This window comes from Phacochoerus africanus, chromosome 7, assembly GCF_016906955.1.
Source record: "Phacochoerus africanus isolate WHEZ1 chromosome 7, ROS_Pafr_v1, whole genome shotgun sequence".
NCBI classification, from domain to species: Eukaryota; Metazoa; Chordata; class Mammalia; order Artiodactyla; family Suidae; genus Phacochoerus; species Phacochoerus africanus.
In genome coordinates this window covers 34,276,964-34,293,037 of record NC_062550.1, presented here as the reverse complement: position 1 = coordinate 34,293,037, position 16,074 = coordinate 34,276,964, and the positions used below count along the sequence as shown (strand labels likewise).

The following is a 16,074-nucleotide window of genomic DNA, read 5'->3' as shown; positions in this document are numbered from 1 at the left end:
GGCTCAGCTTCCCCAACTACCCAGTTTGGCCTTCCTCCTCCCTGCCTTACTTTTGTTATTCCTGAGAGCACTTTCAAAATAATCCCCCAGCAGGCAAATCTGCCTCTCCACCTATTTCCTGGGAACCTGACCTGCCTGAAGTCACTAGCCAATCCAGAGAAAGCAGAAAGCGAGGTGACAGCCTGTGCTCTAACCTACAAACAGGAGGGAGATGCTGGAGGGGCTTATCCAGATGTCCCTGCCCAACCTTAGCTGCTGAGAGCCTGATGGGTGTCCTCCACCCTCAAGTTCCTGTTGCTCCAGTCGGTGGCCTTCCCCGTCCTCATCTCCACACTGGCTCCCTTCTCACCTCCATTTCCTAACAAGCTCTGCTTTCAGGAAAGGATGTGATGAGTCAGTCACACAACAGGAAATTTTTTTAAATTAATGGATTATGTCTTAAGATTAAAAATAAGCTCATTTTCACTTTTAAGTTTAAACCAAAGGAAGACTATGTACGGCAAAATTCCACATGCTTATTTATTTACCCAGAACATATATTTGTGTACCTACTATGCTGAGCTGACTGCAAACTGGATGGAAGAGGGATTGTTTTAGGCTGGGGGTGGCCACCTCAGCCCTTTGGATCCTACCCCAATGGTTGATTCCACTGACACCTGAGACTTTCACTGTCCATCTTTGACCCAGGTCCCATGAGGATGAACCAATTTTATGCTGATTCTATAGGCCACTGATAGTTGATGAATTATCACACTGCGGCAGAAGCAGATACCTATGGCTTGTTACCACCTCCCTCAGCCTCCCAGGACAAAGTAAAATCTGGAGTCATTTTATATGAAGTTCAATCCACCAGAAAAACAAAGAAGTAAATAAGGAATCAGTTCCTCTTCTGCCCAACTGGAAAGCACACTAAAAGCCTCTTCCCAGATACCAGGTAATGGTTCAGAAAGGCAGAGCCTTTTAAATTCAGTCTCCCCTGTTATTCAGCAAAGGTGCATTTAGCTACCTTGGGACTGGTTCATGATGAAGGGCACATAGGAAAAATTCATAGGGGGAGTTTGCTACAGGGTATCTGCTCTGTCTGAATGATTCTTTACGTCTGCTGAAGAAAAAAAGACGGAAGATGTTGCTTCTAATTTTCTCATGTTTCCAAAATGAACACTGAATGGCTGCTTCACTTGTGACCAGTGAATACATAAAGCTAGGAGCCAGTAGGCTCAGTGGTAATTGCAAGACACTAGAGACTCAGGGACAGAGAATTTACTTTATTTTTGTCTTTTTAGGGCCACACCCACAGCATATGGAGGTTCCCAGGCTAGGCGTCCAATCAGAGCTGTGGCCACCAGCCTAAGCCAGAGCCACAGCACCTGGGGATTCGAGCCGTGTCTGTGACCTACACCACAGCTCACCACAACGCAGGATCCTTAATCCACTGAGAGAGGCCAGGGATCAAACCCACGTCCTCATGGATGCTAGCAGTGTTCGTTAACTGCTGGGCCATGAAGGGAACTCCTATTTTATTTTTCTCTTTTTATATTTTATTTTTGTCTTTCATCTTTTTAAGGACAGAGAACTTCAATTGCTGGTTACTACGTTATCTTGTAAGGAATTCCCCATATAAGCCACTTAATCTTTCCTTAGACTTCAGGGTTTTGTTTTTTTTGTTTGTTTTAAGTGAGATGAGTTCCTTTCACTTGGCTATGAGGTATACTTAATAAAACACACAAAACTGTCTTATTCATTAATAATTCCCAGAGATAATACCAACTTTCCCACTGGCAATATAAATGGAGCTGTAAAATGCGGTAGGCATATTTTCGTGAAAAAGGTGAGATTTTAAATGCTCCAATGAGAATTCTTTTTTTTTTTTTTAAAGATTTATTTTTTGTTGTTGTTTTGTTGGTTTTTTTGTTTTTGTTTTTTGTTTTTGGTCTTTTTGCTATTTCTTTGGGCTGCTACCACGGCATATGGAGGTTCCCAGGCTAGGAGTCTAATTGAAGCTACAGCTGCTGGCCTACGCCAGAGCCACAGCAACGCAGGATCCGAGCTGCGTCTGCAACCTACACCACAGCTCACGGCAATGCCGGATCGTTAACCCACTGAGCAAGGTCAGGGATCGAACCCACAGCCTCATGGTTCCTAGTCGGATTCGTTAACCACTGAGCCATGATGGGAACTCCGAGAATTCTTAACACACACACACATACATACCAGGGCAACTACAGACAGAAAACAGGGTGAAGTCTGACTCACCTGTGATGATGCAAGGGACAGAGGGATCAGGGGGAAGCTACAGCTCTGGGACCATTTACCTTGATACACTGCCACAGATGACGGAGCACGGTTCCCTGCTGTGCAAGTACTGAATGGCTTTGGCTGTTCCTATTAATACACTGATGCGGACGTGCCAAGACAGTGGGGCTGTGTTATCCTGAAAAGACGAAACTAGTTGGTTTGGTTGTATTTTCTGAGTAAAAACCACGACTGTACTCAGTACGGAGAAATATTGCCAGAATTAACGCTGAAGATGAGGTGGGGAGAAGTAGGGGAACCAACATTTAATGAAAATAATAATTTGAATGTTAGCATAATTGAAACATGGCTAATAAGATAACTACGTTTAAGTCCTTAAATAAGATTTTAAATGACTTGTGGCATGACAGTGTGGGTAATTGAGAGTAATCAGTTTTTATTCTCAACTTGACTGAAATTTAACCAATCTGGAATCCATTTTTAAACTTATCTTTCAGAAATATCACAAGAGAAACCATGGCATTTATTCAACCTCCTTCTCTGTAAGTAGTCTGTATCATATCACTTTTGTGTGTATCTATACCACATCAAAGTGGTACTTTGTGTAAAGTTATGCCAACCAAAATTATCTGAGAAATTATCTGGATGTAAATTCCTTTGAGATATCTATCAGCAAGATAAAGACCCAGCAACTCTTTTGACCACCATGTGGCACAATACACAATAGTTCAGGTATTTATGCAGCCTTCTAATAGTTAAGAAATTAATCCACGGAGAAGACCTCTACTTCCTTGGGAACTCACGGTTGGCTGGCCCTGTGGTTCTCTCAGAAGGTTTCAGCAGCTCCCCCAGGGCTTTAGAGGGTCTCAGAGGCAGAGTAATGGATGTGACTTACTACACACTGTAATCTGTCAAAAAGGGATCCATTCCTCATATACGGATAAACCAGGCAAAACTTCTCACTCTTCATAAAATATGCAACCAACTCCAGAATGTTTGGATGATGAAACCTTGAAATAAAAGATTTTAAAATCCATCAAACTGTTTACTCAAATAGGAAAGGAACAACATCCTGTTTGGGTGAGTGGTAAGGTGGGCTGAGGAATAGTTATAAAGCAGAATACAAATTTGGCCAAGGGAGAAGGAATTTCACCGGACACGGGACACAGATTTGCCTTCCAAATTGGTCTAAAGTGTTCTAACAAGTACTAGCCAATATCCAAATATAAAACAGAAAGTTTAAGAAAGTAAAGAGTTCTTCGGATTTGGGGTGTTGGGAACTTTACAACACATAGAAATAAATTGATATTAATACATTTTTATCAACATGAAACCCAATATAACTTATTTATTACATAAGATGAAGCAACTGAAATTACTCACTCTATTGCTTTGGGTATACATGTGTAACTAAAATCATCAAAACAGAAGAGTAGAGAACACTTCTTTCATTCATCCACTTATTAAATGCTACTATGTCAGGGACATACTAGCTGCCAGTCACTCAGCTAAAAGACATCCAATGCCTTCACAAAGCTTGTCCTATTACCTAAAATCCATGTGACTAGTAAAGTTTAATGCTGAAAAACAAATCACTGATTTTTATATCGCAGAATTCTATGTCAGTATCATATACATTTTTCAGGCTCCTTTTTAAAATCCCTATCTCTTGAGTCCAGGTGTCATCACGGCGAAAACCAATGGAACCCAGATAACAACTATGAAACATAAAACACCTGTAATTCACACATACTATGAACTCAGCTCAATGCAACAATTATTTATTTAACACTTCCTATGCTTTAGGCATGCTTGGGGATATTAAAGCAGATAAAGCTGCTTTTTAAAAAAGAAATGGTTCTCTATATAAAGTCCTATTATTCATTTCTTCAGTAGCAAAACTTACTTATAAAATACATGCACATGTATACACACACACACACACATACACATACTCCTTCTGAGTCCCAATATTTCTCCTTCCTCAGTAAAGGGAGTGTGTGTGTGTGTGCGTGTGTACGCGCGTATTTGCAAACATAAACAAACACATATACAATGTTTTAAGCAATGCCCTTAATATTAAACCAAAAAACTCATCCTCAGAGCTCAGCTAAGATATTTTTCTAAGAAGCCTACTCTGCTACACACTCCCCAAATCAGCATTTCCTCCTCCCTCAGCCCCCTTTGATTGCTTGTCTTATTATTTAATTTGCTGAAATGGCCTGTTTGCTTGTGTGCTTCTCTCCTAGTCCCACTTCAGACAGTATGTTCTAAGAGCAGAAGGCTGTCTCTGACTGACTTATTATTAAATGTCTGAGAAGAGAGAGGTTTGAGTACGACGCAGGAAATAAATTGGATCTTTTTTTTTTTTTTAAAAAAGTAGGCTCTACCTGTTTCCTCATCTGCAAAATGGAAACAGGAGAAGGACTCACCTCACAGGACTACTGTGAGGGTTAAAGAATTCATGCATGTGAAGTATTTGATATAGGCCCTAAAACTAAAGAAATATTAGCAATATAAATGATAATGACAGCACACCAGGAATATTCAACATACTGAGTTGTTCATTCCCTCTAAAATAATACATAAATCCTTCAGCTGAATAAATCCAAATGGATCAGATATATAAATGTAAAAAATGAAACATAAAAGTATTTGAAAAAAAATGGCCGAATTATTTTATAACCTCTCAGTGGGGAAGGACTTTTAAACTACAGTATAAAATCTAGAATCTATAAAAGAAAATACAGATTAAATTCAATTACATGAAAACCATTTCCAGAGTTCCCACTGTGGCTCAGCAGGTTAAGAACCCCACTTAATCTCTGTGAGGCTGCGGGTTCGATCCTTGGCCTCCTTCAGTGGCTTAAGGATCCAGTGTTGCCACAAGTCATGGCGTACTTGGATCTGGTATTGCTGTGGCTGCAGCACCGGCCAGCAGCTTTGGTTCTGATTTGATTCCCTAGCCTGGAAATTTCCATATGCCACAGATGTGGCTTTAAAAAAAAAAAAAAAAGCCATTTCCACATGGCAAAAACTAGAATAAGCCAAGAAAATCTGGTAAAAAATTATTTGTATCTCATAACATAAAAACAGGACTAATTTTCTCTAATATATAAAATGCTCTTACAAACCATTAAGGAAAAAACTCAACAGCCTAATTAAAAAAAGGCAAATAACATGAACAGATATTTCAAAGAAAAGGAAATATATTTTAATATATATTAAGATATATGAAAAGTTTCATTCATCACAGAAAAAGAAATGTAAACGACACCAAGAAACCGTTTCCACTTAGCAGATCAGAAAAAATTAAAAAGAATAAAAAACTATGGGGAACCAAGCACTCCTATATGACTGGTATAAGCATAAATAGGTAGAGCTTCTACTGGAGAACAACTCAGTAACATATGACACATATAATCATTTGACCCTGTGATTTCATTGATGAGAAGCTTTCTTAGATATACACCAACAGGTATGAAATAACATATATACAAGGTTTTTTTGTTGCAGCATGTTTTTTAAAAATAAAAGACTATGAAAAATGTAAAAATCCATTAACAGGAAAATGGTTAACTAAATTACAGCATGGGGAGTTTCATCTGTGATGCAGTGGGTTAAGAATCCAACTGCAGGAGTTCCCGTTGTGGCTCAGTAGTAATGAACCTGACTAGTATCCACAAGGATTTAGGTTCAATCCCTGGCCTCACTCAGTGAGCTGTGCTGTAGGTTGTAGACATGGCTCAAATCTGGCGCTGCTGTGGCTCCAATTTGATCCCTAGCTTAGGAACTTCCAAATGGTGCACATGCAGCCCTAAAAAAACAAAAAAAAAAAAAACACTCCGATTGCAGTGGCTCTGGTCTTTGCAGAGGTGCAAGTTCGATTCCTGGCCTGGAGCAGGGAGGTAAAGAATTGGGTGTTGCCAAAGCTGAGAGTAAGTTATAGCTGTGGCTCAGATTCAATCCCCAGCTTGGGAATTTCCACACAATGCAGGTGTGGCCAAAAAAATTTACAGCATGGCACACAAAGGAATACTAAAATAACCAAAGTAAACACTGTATGCATGCTATCTCTTGCATAAGAAGAGAGGAAAAAAAAAAAAAAAACAACAACCTATGCACTTATACATAAAATAACTCTGAAAAGATATACAAGAAACTGATAACTCTGTGGTCTTTGGGAAAATCGGTTAGGTGGCTGGATGAAAACAGTGGAAGAAAATCTCTTCCTGGTTTTACCCTTTTGGAATTTTGAAGTGTTTGAACTTATTTCTTCATAAGCAAAGAAATGAGGCTTTAATATAAAGATGTTCATATTGCAATTGTGATTTTAGTTTTTTGTTGATTAAATGATAGAGTAAATTTTTAGGTTCAGCCTTCAATGTTTTGATTTCTGGTCCTAAGTATAAAAGGAGAGGATTTAGGATAATACCCCCTCCCCCCAATTCACATATTGGTTTAGAAAACATCTGAAAAGAACATTTTCTATTTGTAAAGGGTGATGACTGAACTCTATAGGGTTAGGGGCCTTCCACGAGGCAGGCTGCACAGCTGCAGATATGAATATATTTGAAAATGAAGTCATTTTAGTTTGTCTCCAAGGACTCTCAGGCTCGTGAATGAATTCCCAGAAAACAATCTGCACATCAAAAGCACTGGATTTCTTTGTCGAAAGCTCTCTTCCAGAAGAGGTTTATACTGATGAAAGTTCCTTGACTGGAATGTCTTGAAGAAAGGGGGGGAAATGGCAAAATATATACAAGTCTAACGTTCGAAGATTTACTTTACATTCAGTCGTGTTAGTCACACATGATTTAACCCACTTCCTTGTGACAGTTTCTCATTAAAACATGTTCAAGTACATTATGTAAATGGTCTACTTTAAAATGCATTCTAAGGAATACAGTAAAGCAGATGTCAGAAATTTACCCAATGTTCTAACATCCAACCTGCATTTATTAAATGCCAACCATGCCAAGCTCTGTGCTGTAGAATCAAAGATGAACAGAGATGAAAACCAGGCACACCAGGGAGAAATCCCAGGCAATATACTCACAGCAGTAAAACTTCAAGCTCAGATAAAAAACTCTTCCATTGTTTCTTACACTGCATTTTCTTTTCCTAAATATCACACAGAAAAACAAGAAAAAAAATGAAGGACAGGATTTCTCTATTTCCGGGATTCTTTTGTTGTTGTTGTTGTTGTCTTTTTGCCTTTTCTAGGCCGCTCCCGCGGCATATGGAGGTTCCCAGGCTAGGGGTCGAATCAGAGCCGTAGCTGCCGGCCTACACCTCAGCCACAGCAACACACGATCCGAGCCGAGTCTGCGACCTACATCACAGCTCACAGCAACACTGGATCCTTAACTCACTGAGTGAGGCCAGGGATCAAACCCATGTCCTCATGGATGCTACCTGGGTTTGTTAACTGCTGAGCCACGACAGAAACTCCGTATTTCTGGGATTCTTAAACTAGGGTAGAGTCTTGCTGAAACTAGACAGGCATTTGGTATAAACACACACGACTATTATTCTGGGGAGAAGACCCTTAGCTTGCATCAGACTTTGAAAAATCCACTAACCCCAAAAGAGTTTAGAACCACTGCTCCTGAATTAGAAGTTTTTCATGAAATGTATCAGGTTTCCATAGTTGATATTCAACATTGATATTGAATGCTATACTGAATATAAAATATTTGGAGTTTCTGACATGGCTCAGTGGTAACAAACCCGACTAGTACCCATGAGGACGTGGGTTTGATTCCTGGCCTCTCTCCGTGGGTTAAGAATCTGGCATTGCCATGAGCTACACTGGGGCGATGGCGTAGGCCAGCAGCTGCAGCTCCAATTCAACCCCTAGCCTGGAAACTTCCATATGCCCTGAGTGGGGCCCTATAAAAGAGACAAAATAAAATAAAATCCTTTTTTAAAAATAAGATATTCACTTCTCACATTTTGTACATATTTACATGAATTCAAAAATATTTTATGTATTCAGAAACTTCCCACTTGATCTCAAAGAATCCAGGTAGTGATAGCTATATTCTGGTCAGAAGTGATTTCAATAGTTTGGTATTTATCACTTGGGTCATTTGACTGTTGGCTCGAGTTTACCTTTGCGTTCACTTTGAAAAAACGGGCCAACTAGGAACTCCTTACTTCAAAGAAGCTTCAGAAGCTATCCCAGTGCCTGATTTAGGAATGAGTTCAATAATCTTCTATGGAGCCCCTGTGTCTCTGGCCCTGTTCTCCATGACTTTATACACCTTACATCACCACATGTCTCTGAATCTCAAATTCCTAACTGCCACTATGACAGGGTTAAAGTAAGGGTGCTCCCAGGGCCCATCAGTTATAAATTTCTACCTTTTGCAAACTGCTATACAGGGCAGAGTTTCTAAAGCTCTCTGTCCTCAGGAATAAAGCAAGAGAAATTCAACAGGAATTCTGGAAAGCTATTTTCCAAGTGAACCCAGGGAGCTAGGAACAAGAAACTAGGCCAAGAAATCATTTTCAAGGATCACATTATGAGAACTTACATTTTAAAAATCCACTATCCTGGGAGCCAAGTGGATTGGATCTCAGGCCCATCTCTTATACTATTTGTGACTTTTTGTCACTGACCCTCCCTGGGGTCCTGGTTTTCTTAAAGGGTTAGTTTTTGTATTCATGCCAACCTAGCACTCTTGCTGCTCAAAGTGTGTTCTATGACAAGGAACAGCAGCTTCTCTGGGAGCTGGTGGGAAACGCTGAGTCTCAGGTTCCTAACCAAACGTGCTGAATCATAATATGCACTGTATGATTGCCAGGTGATATCATATGGTTTTTCTCTTTCTGATTTACTTCACTTAGTATAAAAATCTCCAGTTCCATCCATTCAGAATGGATGGGCAATGGGCGCCTACTGTGTGCGATTAGGTCACAACAGAAATTGAGGAGACATTGTAAATCAACTATGCTTTAACAAAAAAGAATATCCTAAGGGGTTATGAACATTAAAGCTTATTAAAAAAAGAAACGATACATGCACCCCAGTGTTCACTGCAGCACTACCTACAGTACCCAAGACATGGAAGCAACCTAAATGTCCATCAACAGATGAATGGATAAAGAAGATGTGGTACGTACACAATGGAATATTACAGCCATAAAAACGAATGAAATAATGTCATTTGCAGCAACATGGATGGAACTAGAGATTATCATCCTAAGTGAAGTTAGGCAGACAGTGAAAGACAAACACCATATGATATCACTTAAATGTGAAAACTTTAAAAAGGATACAAATGATCTAATTTGCAGAAGAGACTCACAGACTTTGAAAAACTTATGGTTATCAAAGGGGTAGGTGGTGGGGTAGGGACAGACTGGGGTTTGGGATTGGCATATGTACATTGAGGTATATGGAATGATTGGCCAATGGAGTGCTATACAGCACAGAGAACTCTACCTGATATTCTATGGTAATCTATGTGGGAAAAGAATCTGAAAGAGAATGGATGTGTGCATATGTAGTATAACTGAATCACTTCGTTGCAGAGCAGAAATTATCATAAACTTGTAAATCTGCTATACTTCAACAAAACTTTAAAAAATGGAAGAAAAAAAAAAAAAGATCTCCAGGTGATTTGGATGCACAGCTCGTGCATTTCCCAGTTTCAGTCCCTTCAAGAAAGGTTACCGAAGTTAAGGTCCCAATGTTACAAAACCATGTTTCTCGTTAAAAAAAAAAAATGTTCTATGGCTAAAGATTCACTAAATTATCTCATTTTTCCTGGTGTGTTTGTGTGTGTGTGTGACTGCACGATCTCTTGGTCTTGGGTAACTCTGTTATCTTCTGTCTTTTTACTAATAGTGAATAGCAACTAAATTCATGAAAAGAGCATATGTGTTTCATTTAATTCATCCCACAAACATTGACTGACTAACTACTGTGGGCCAGGCCCTGTAATAAGGCACTGTGATACAAAAATAAATAAGAGCTCTTTAAAGAAAACCATCCAGTCCACTGGGAGAGACAGAGGAAGAGATCATTATGATGAGACAGTGCTATTTGCTCTACACAGAGGAGGGTCACCAAAACTAACCTGGAGGGGCCAGAAGTGATCAAGGAAATGATCACTGTCTTTGGGTTGGGAAGATACAGAGATCGAGAGGCAAAGACACCCCATTCTGAAACCAGACTCCTAGAAAGAAAACTCCCAAGAGGGAGTATGAGTTGGCGGCAGGTACAGAGAAGAGGAAAGTAGACAGATAGAGCCTTTGGAAAGGTGGTCTAGGGCTCAACTGTAAGAGAATATATAAATGGGGTCAGGGACACCCTGGTCCTGAGAACCTTGCTTCAATTTTAGCTACCTCTAGAATAACCACATTCTTTTTGTTGAATAGTTGTAGCAGGAGATTGTTTCATTTCTTTATTAGACATTGATCTTTATAGGAATTTTGAGATGTCTATATAGAATTGGTGGGGCAAATACAACTTGAGGAAAAGGACAAATTTTTTTTTTAAAAAAAAGGCCCTGTAATCTAAGCTGCAAAAGAGAAGCCCCCTTAGATCCCTCCTTCTCAGCAATTTCCCCAGTTCTGACAGATCAACTAGATTTGCTCTACTCACCTCTTTGACACAGGACCCTCTCCTTGGCCTCTGCCCTACCTGCACTGGCCACACATCTGAACCACCTGGGGGTGCCTGCTGCTACCACTCTGACCTAACCAGACACTTCAGGGCTCAGTTCTTAGAAAGCTTCCCGGGTGACTCTATTATGCAAGTGGAGAACATTGCTTTCAGCCCGATCTACTTCTTAGGCTACACATCTGTAACTACTCCTCTACCAGGTCTTTCTACCTCCAGTCTGGTTCTTGACTGTCTTTACTCCAATGGCCCTGCCAATGCCAATCTATCGTCCAACCCGTAATCAAAGTAACACTTCAAAACACAAATCTATCCTTTCACTCCCCTACTTAGAAAACATCCATGGACTTGACCTATCTTTCCAGTATCATCTTCTGCCACTACATTCCCACCCTCCCACACTGAGGTCTATTCCACCAAATGACATATTATTTGTAAGACGTATACTTTCATGCTGGCACCTCTAGGCCTTGGCACCTGCTCTCTCTTCCAACAAGAAAGTACATTCCCCACTGCCTGTTAGAATTCTCATTATCCTTCAAAAAATCCAGCTGAAAGATCACTTCCTTTCATCCTTTGTTTATTGCAGAAATGTTTATTAAGTGGTTACTCTGTGCCAGGCACTCTTCCAGGTGCTGGAGGTACTGCTCTCTGGCTATCTTTGATGTGCTCCCTTGACTTTTTTGGGCAAATCTCTGCTAAAGTACTTATCACACTTCAATTTAATCCTTTCTCTACTTCTTTTCCCCATAAGACTGGGAGCTCCTAGAGGATGCTCTATTCATCTTTACCCAGCACCCGGCCCATAGAAGAAATTTAATAAAATGTTTAATAATTTCTGACCAACAATGAAGAACAGCTCGTTGTGGGAGGCAGGGGTGTGCAAACCTATCTCCTCCTGACCCCCGGGTCAGACCCCCAATACCCTTTCTTCAGGATCCTGGCTGCAGTCACTCAGCTGTGTTCTAACCTCCTGCTCGGATTGCTGCCTTGCTGCTCCTACTTGAAGCCTCTTCTTTCCCACTCTCCTGCGACTGAAGACAATTTATAAAGCAGCACTGAATACCAGCCTGGCTAAGCCCGTGAAGCTGCCTGGAGAGGGCACTGCCCATCCTAAAAAGCCAGGAAAACTGGAGCAGACCAGCAAAATCCGATCATATTAGGCAAAGTCCCAATGGTCTACAAGGATTTTCAGAAAAGACTTTCTCAGGCCACACATCTGCGGAGCGGGAGGATTTAACGTCCACATTCCTCCAAGACAGGCATTCATTTCTCAGTCATTTCTCCAGTCACCTGAGGTCATATATCTTATTTCCATTTATGAAATTTTATTTTCAAGTACACCTCCTTTCAATGTTGATGAAAAATGACACATTTTAATATGAAATATGAGCAAATAAATGGCATCAATATCCTGTGATAGTAATTCTTTCCATACCTGTTTAAATAATTTAATGGCATATGTTCGGTTTTGGATTTCCACTCTGTATACCTCAAAAATTTCCCCTTCTCCGATTAAAAAGTCTTGGTGGAAATTTTTGGTTCCTTCTATGATGTTCTGAAAGCTGATGGAGGACTTAAGCAATATTCCTTAGGAAAGAAAGTAGAGAGAAGATAAGTTACCTTTTCTCTTTTTAAGAATCAATCATCATTACACAGAACCAAGACTTCCGTATTAGAAACACACCAGAGCCCAGTGGAAAGTCAGCATCAAGAAAGGCCCCAGGAACCAAAAACTGAAGCCCACCATGTGCTGACTGTACATTTACTTGGGCCTGGCTCCCACTATCCCACAGAGCAAATGGCTTTTTAGATACTCAATCAAAAACACTGTGATTGTATATCACCCTTCCAGAGACCAGCCAAACAACTTAGTTCGGAAAATCTTCTATGATTCTGTTTCTTTGTCACTAGATCAACAGACGGCTGTTGATCCTCTATGCACCTAAAACCAGTAAAAGAAATGACAGAAGTAGAAATCTTAATATGACCAAATAATCTTCTCTAAGCATGACTGGTAGAATCATTTTTCACAAGCTGAATCCTCTAAACAGCTACTTTCTCAGAGTAAATCAGGAAGATGCTTCAGCTTCAAAAAAAAAAAAAAAAAAAAGAAAAAGAAAGAAAGAAAGAAAAAGAAAAAAAAGAAAATCATCTAAAGCAGAGACTGAGAGGAAACATTTAAAAGGTAACCAAATACAAATTCAAAGGGAAAGGCCTGGTTAAATCCTTCAGAGACCGATTTAGGCTATATTTCCACATTTAACGTTTGATTTAGACCTTCTTGCTAAACCTTAAAGGACCATAGCCTTATCTAACTTTTCCAATATTTTTTTGAACCAAAGAAGCATCAGATCTTGTGGTGAAGATTAGGCAAGACAGCCTTAAATAGCCATTAAAGTTTATCGGAATGATTCCCAGGTGGAACTAAATTATTCTCCCTATTGATAAAATAGGAAAACTGGTGTGAAAAATAAATGATTTTCACAGTGATCTTCAGCACTGCGCTACAATCATCTCTAAAGACTTCTCTACAAGTGCTACGAAAATTTCTAGAACTATATAAAACCCAACACAGTTTTTAAATGTCTTCCTATGACACATAAAAATAGCACATGTCATGAAATTCTCCTAAGCGGAGGGACCACAATTATGCTCTGTATTAGTCAATGAATTTTTTTGTTTTTTGTCTTTTTAGGGCCGCACCCACGGCATAAGGAGGTTCTCAGGCTAGGAGTCCAATCGGAGCTGTAGCTGCCAGCCTACACCACAACCACAGCAATGCGGGATCCCTAATTCACTGAGAAAGGCCAGGGATTGAACCCACGTCCCCACAGATGCTAGTCGAGTTCATTAACCACTGAGCCATGATGGGAACTCCAAGTCAGTGAATTTTTAATATAACAATAATATATCATCCATTAGACCTATGTGTCAGTCAAAATTGAGAATATTTTGATAGCTATGAAAAATTTATCCTGCACCTGCATATTAATGAAGAGTCATTATATTTATTGGACATTTCTAAATTCTACTTAAAGGAATTCATGAATTCACTTAAAGGAAAGAATGATTTAAAGAAAAGTTGTTTTGGTTTTCTCTTTTTTACCTTTTTCATTACGTTCAGGAATAGGAGCATTAGCCACTGTGACATTGGCTATTTCCTAAGAGAAGAAATACATATTAAAGTAATTCAATTTCATAAGTCTGGAAAGAATAGAACCTCAACAGAAATCCAAGGCTCCCCCTGGGACTACAGAGTGCAGTAGGGTGGAATCTAATTTAGAAGAAAGCTAGTAGAAAGCAAAGCTATTTTATTTTATTCAATACTATTCACTGCCATATATATTTAGGCCTTCCAGACCAATAGTAAAAACTCAAGTATCAATGTCATAGTCTGTTACGGTCAATTTTCAGTGACCTCTAGTCCTGTAAAAATGGTCACTGCTAATGCGCTTTAACAAAAACTAACAGTAACATGCAAAACACCAACGCAAACAGGAAAACTAAAAGCTGAGTTAAGACAAAACGCATAACTCAAGGCACTCTTAAAAGTTCTAAGTTTCACCTCCGATAGATCACTGAGAAGAGAGAGCGCTTAACTTTTCAAACATTTATGACCCTCCAATTTCCTGAATCCCTAAATAAATAAAGAATAATGAGAGTAAAGTGTCCCTGGCTTTAAAAAGGTGCCTGCAAATACAGCATTTTTCTGCCTGACAACTTCATTCCTTATGCGCTATTACACATGCAACACGCTTCAAGGGTCATTATTGATGCACACACTCTACCTTGGATAACACGTTTGGGAATCTTTCTCCCTGATGATTCCACTCTGAAGGATTCAAGGCTGCTCCTGAAAGAGAAACAGGGGAGCTAGATACAAAAAATGTCATGCCCTTAATAAACATTTTTTCCCTTTCTTACACTGTGAAAATAAATATCTTGCTATTAAAGCTCTTTTCTAAAGCTCAGTTTCATTCCCACTGAATAGTTATAAATTTCCATGTCTGAAACAGCTGTCTAATGATCAAGTACATAAACATACCTTTGTTCACTTAAAAAGTAAATACCTATCTTAAATTACTGTTTGATATCATTAAAAATTTTAAAGTCTGAGAATTCCCACTGTGGTGCAATGGGTTAAGAATCCGACTGCAGTGGCTTGGGTCACTAACAGAAGTGCAGGTTTGATCCCTGGCCCGGCACAGTGGGTTAAAGGATCTGGCGCTGCCACAGCTGTGGTGTAGGTTGCAGCTGCAACTCAGATTCAATATGCTGTGAGTATAGCCATAAAATTAAAAAAAAAAAATTTTTTTAAGTATGAAGGAGAGGGAGTTCCTGTTGTGGCTCAGCAGTAATGAACCCAACCAGTATCCATGAGGATGTGGGTTTTGATCTCTAGCCTCACCCTGCAGTGGGATGAGTATCCAGCATCGCTGTGAGCTGTGGCCTAGGTTGCAGATTCAGCTTGGATCCTACGTTGCTGTGGCTGAGGCGTAGGCCAGGAGCTGCAGCTCTGATTCAACCCCTAGCTTGGGAACTTCCATATGCCTCATGTGTGACCCTAAAAAAAAAAAAAATAGCATGAAGGATAAAATTGACAGAAAAAAAATTATCAGTTTTTTTGCACATGTATTTAAATTTTTTTCAATTATGGAATTATATCTCTCTGGGTTAGTTTACTTTTTATCCCATTTTATGCCATAAGGTATTAAAGATGAGGTGGCATGTGATCAACCACAAATACTCACCATCCCATCCTATTACTTCTGTCAGTTATAGTTCTGTCTGAACTAAGGAAGTCTATGTACCTTCTTACAAAAAATTAAAACTCTGCAATACTTTGCTGAATTTACTTCTGACATTTTTTTCTTTTTCATGGCCATACCCACAGCATATGGAAGTTTCTGGGCTAGGGGTCAAATCAAAGCTGCAGCTGCAGGTCTATGCCATAGCCATGGCAACACCAGATCCGAACCACATCTGTGACCTGTGCTGCAGCCTGCAGAAATCCTGAGTCCTTAACCCAATGAGCAAGGCCAGGGATTGAAACTGCATCCTTATGGAGATGATGTCAGGTCTTTAACTTGCTGAACCACAATGGGAACTCCTACTTCTGACATTCTGATTCAGACTTTAGAAAAGTTTTATTTCATCTTCTAGTTTTCCTTAGATTATATTCC

General features: G+C 39.6%; 1 protein-coding gene across 1 annotated transcript in view; it reads right to left on the bottom strand.

Annotated features, from left to right (window-relative positions):
• Positions 1-16,074, bottom strand: part of IRAK3 (interleukin 1 receptor associated kinase 3) — a 77,182-nt gene that overhangs the window by 26,173 nt on the left and 34,935 nt on the right. Inside the window, exons 3-8 of the mRNA XM_047787141.1 lie at positions 14,680-14,744; positions 13,998-14,052; positions 12,327-12,478; positions 7,313-7,377; positions 3,149-3,263; positions 2,313-2,431 (exon numbers count right to left, since the gene is read on the bottom strand). Coding sequence (XP_047643097.1) covers positions 2,313-2,431; positions 3,149-3,263; positions 7,313-7,377; positions 12,327-12,478; positions 13,998-14,052; positions 14,680-14,744 — 571 coding nt within the window. The remainder of the gene's footprint in view (positions 1-2,312; positions 2,432-3,148; positions 3,264-7,312; positions 7,378-12,326; positions 12,479-13,997; positions 14,053-14,679; positions 14,745-16,074) is intronic.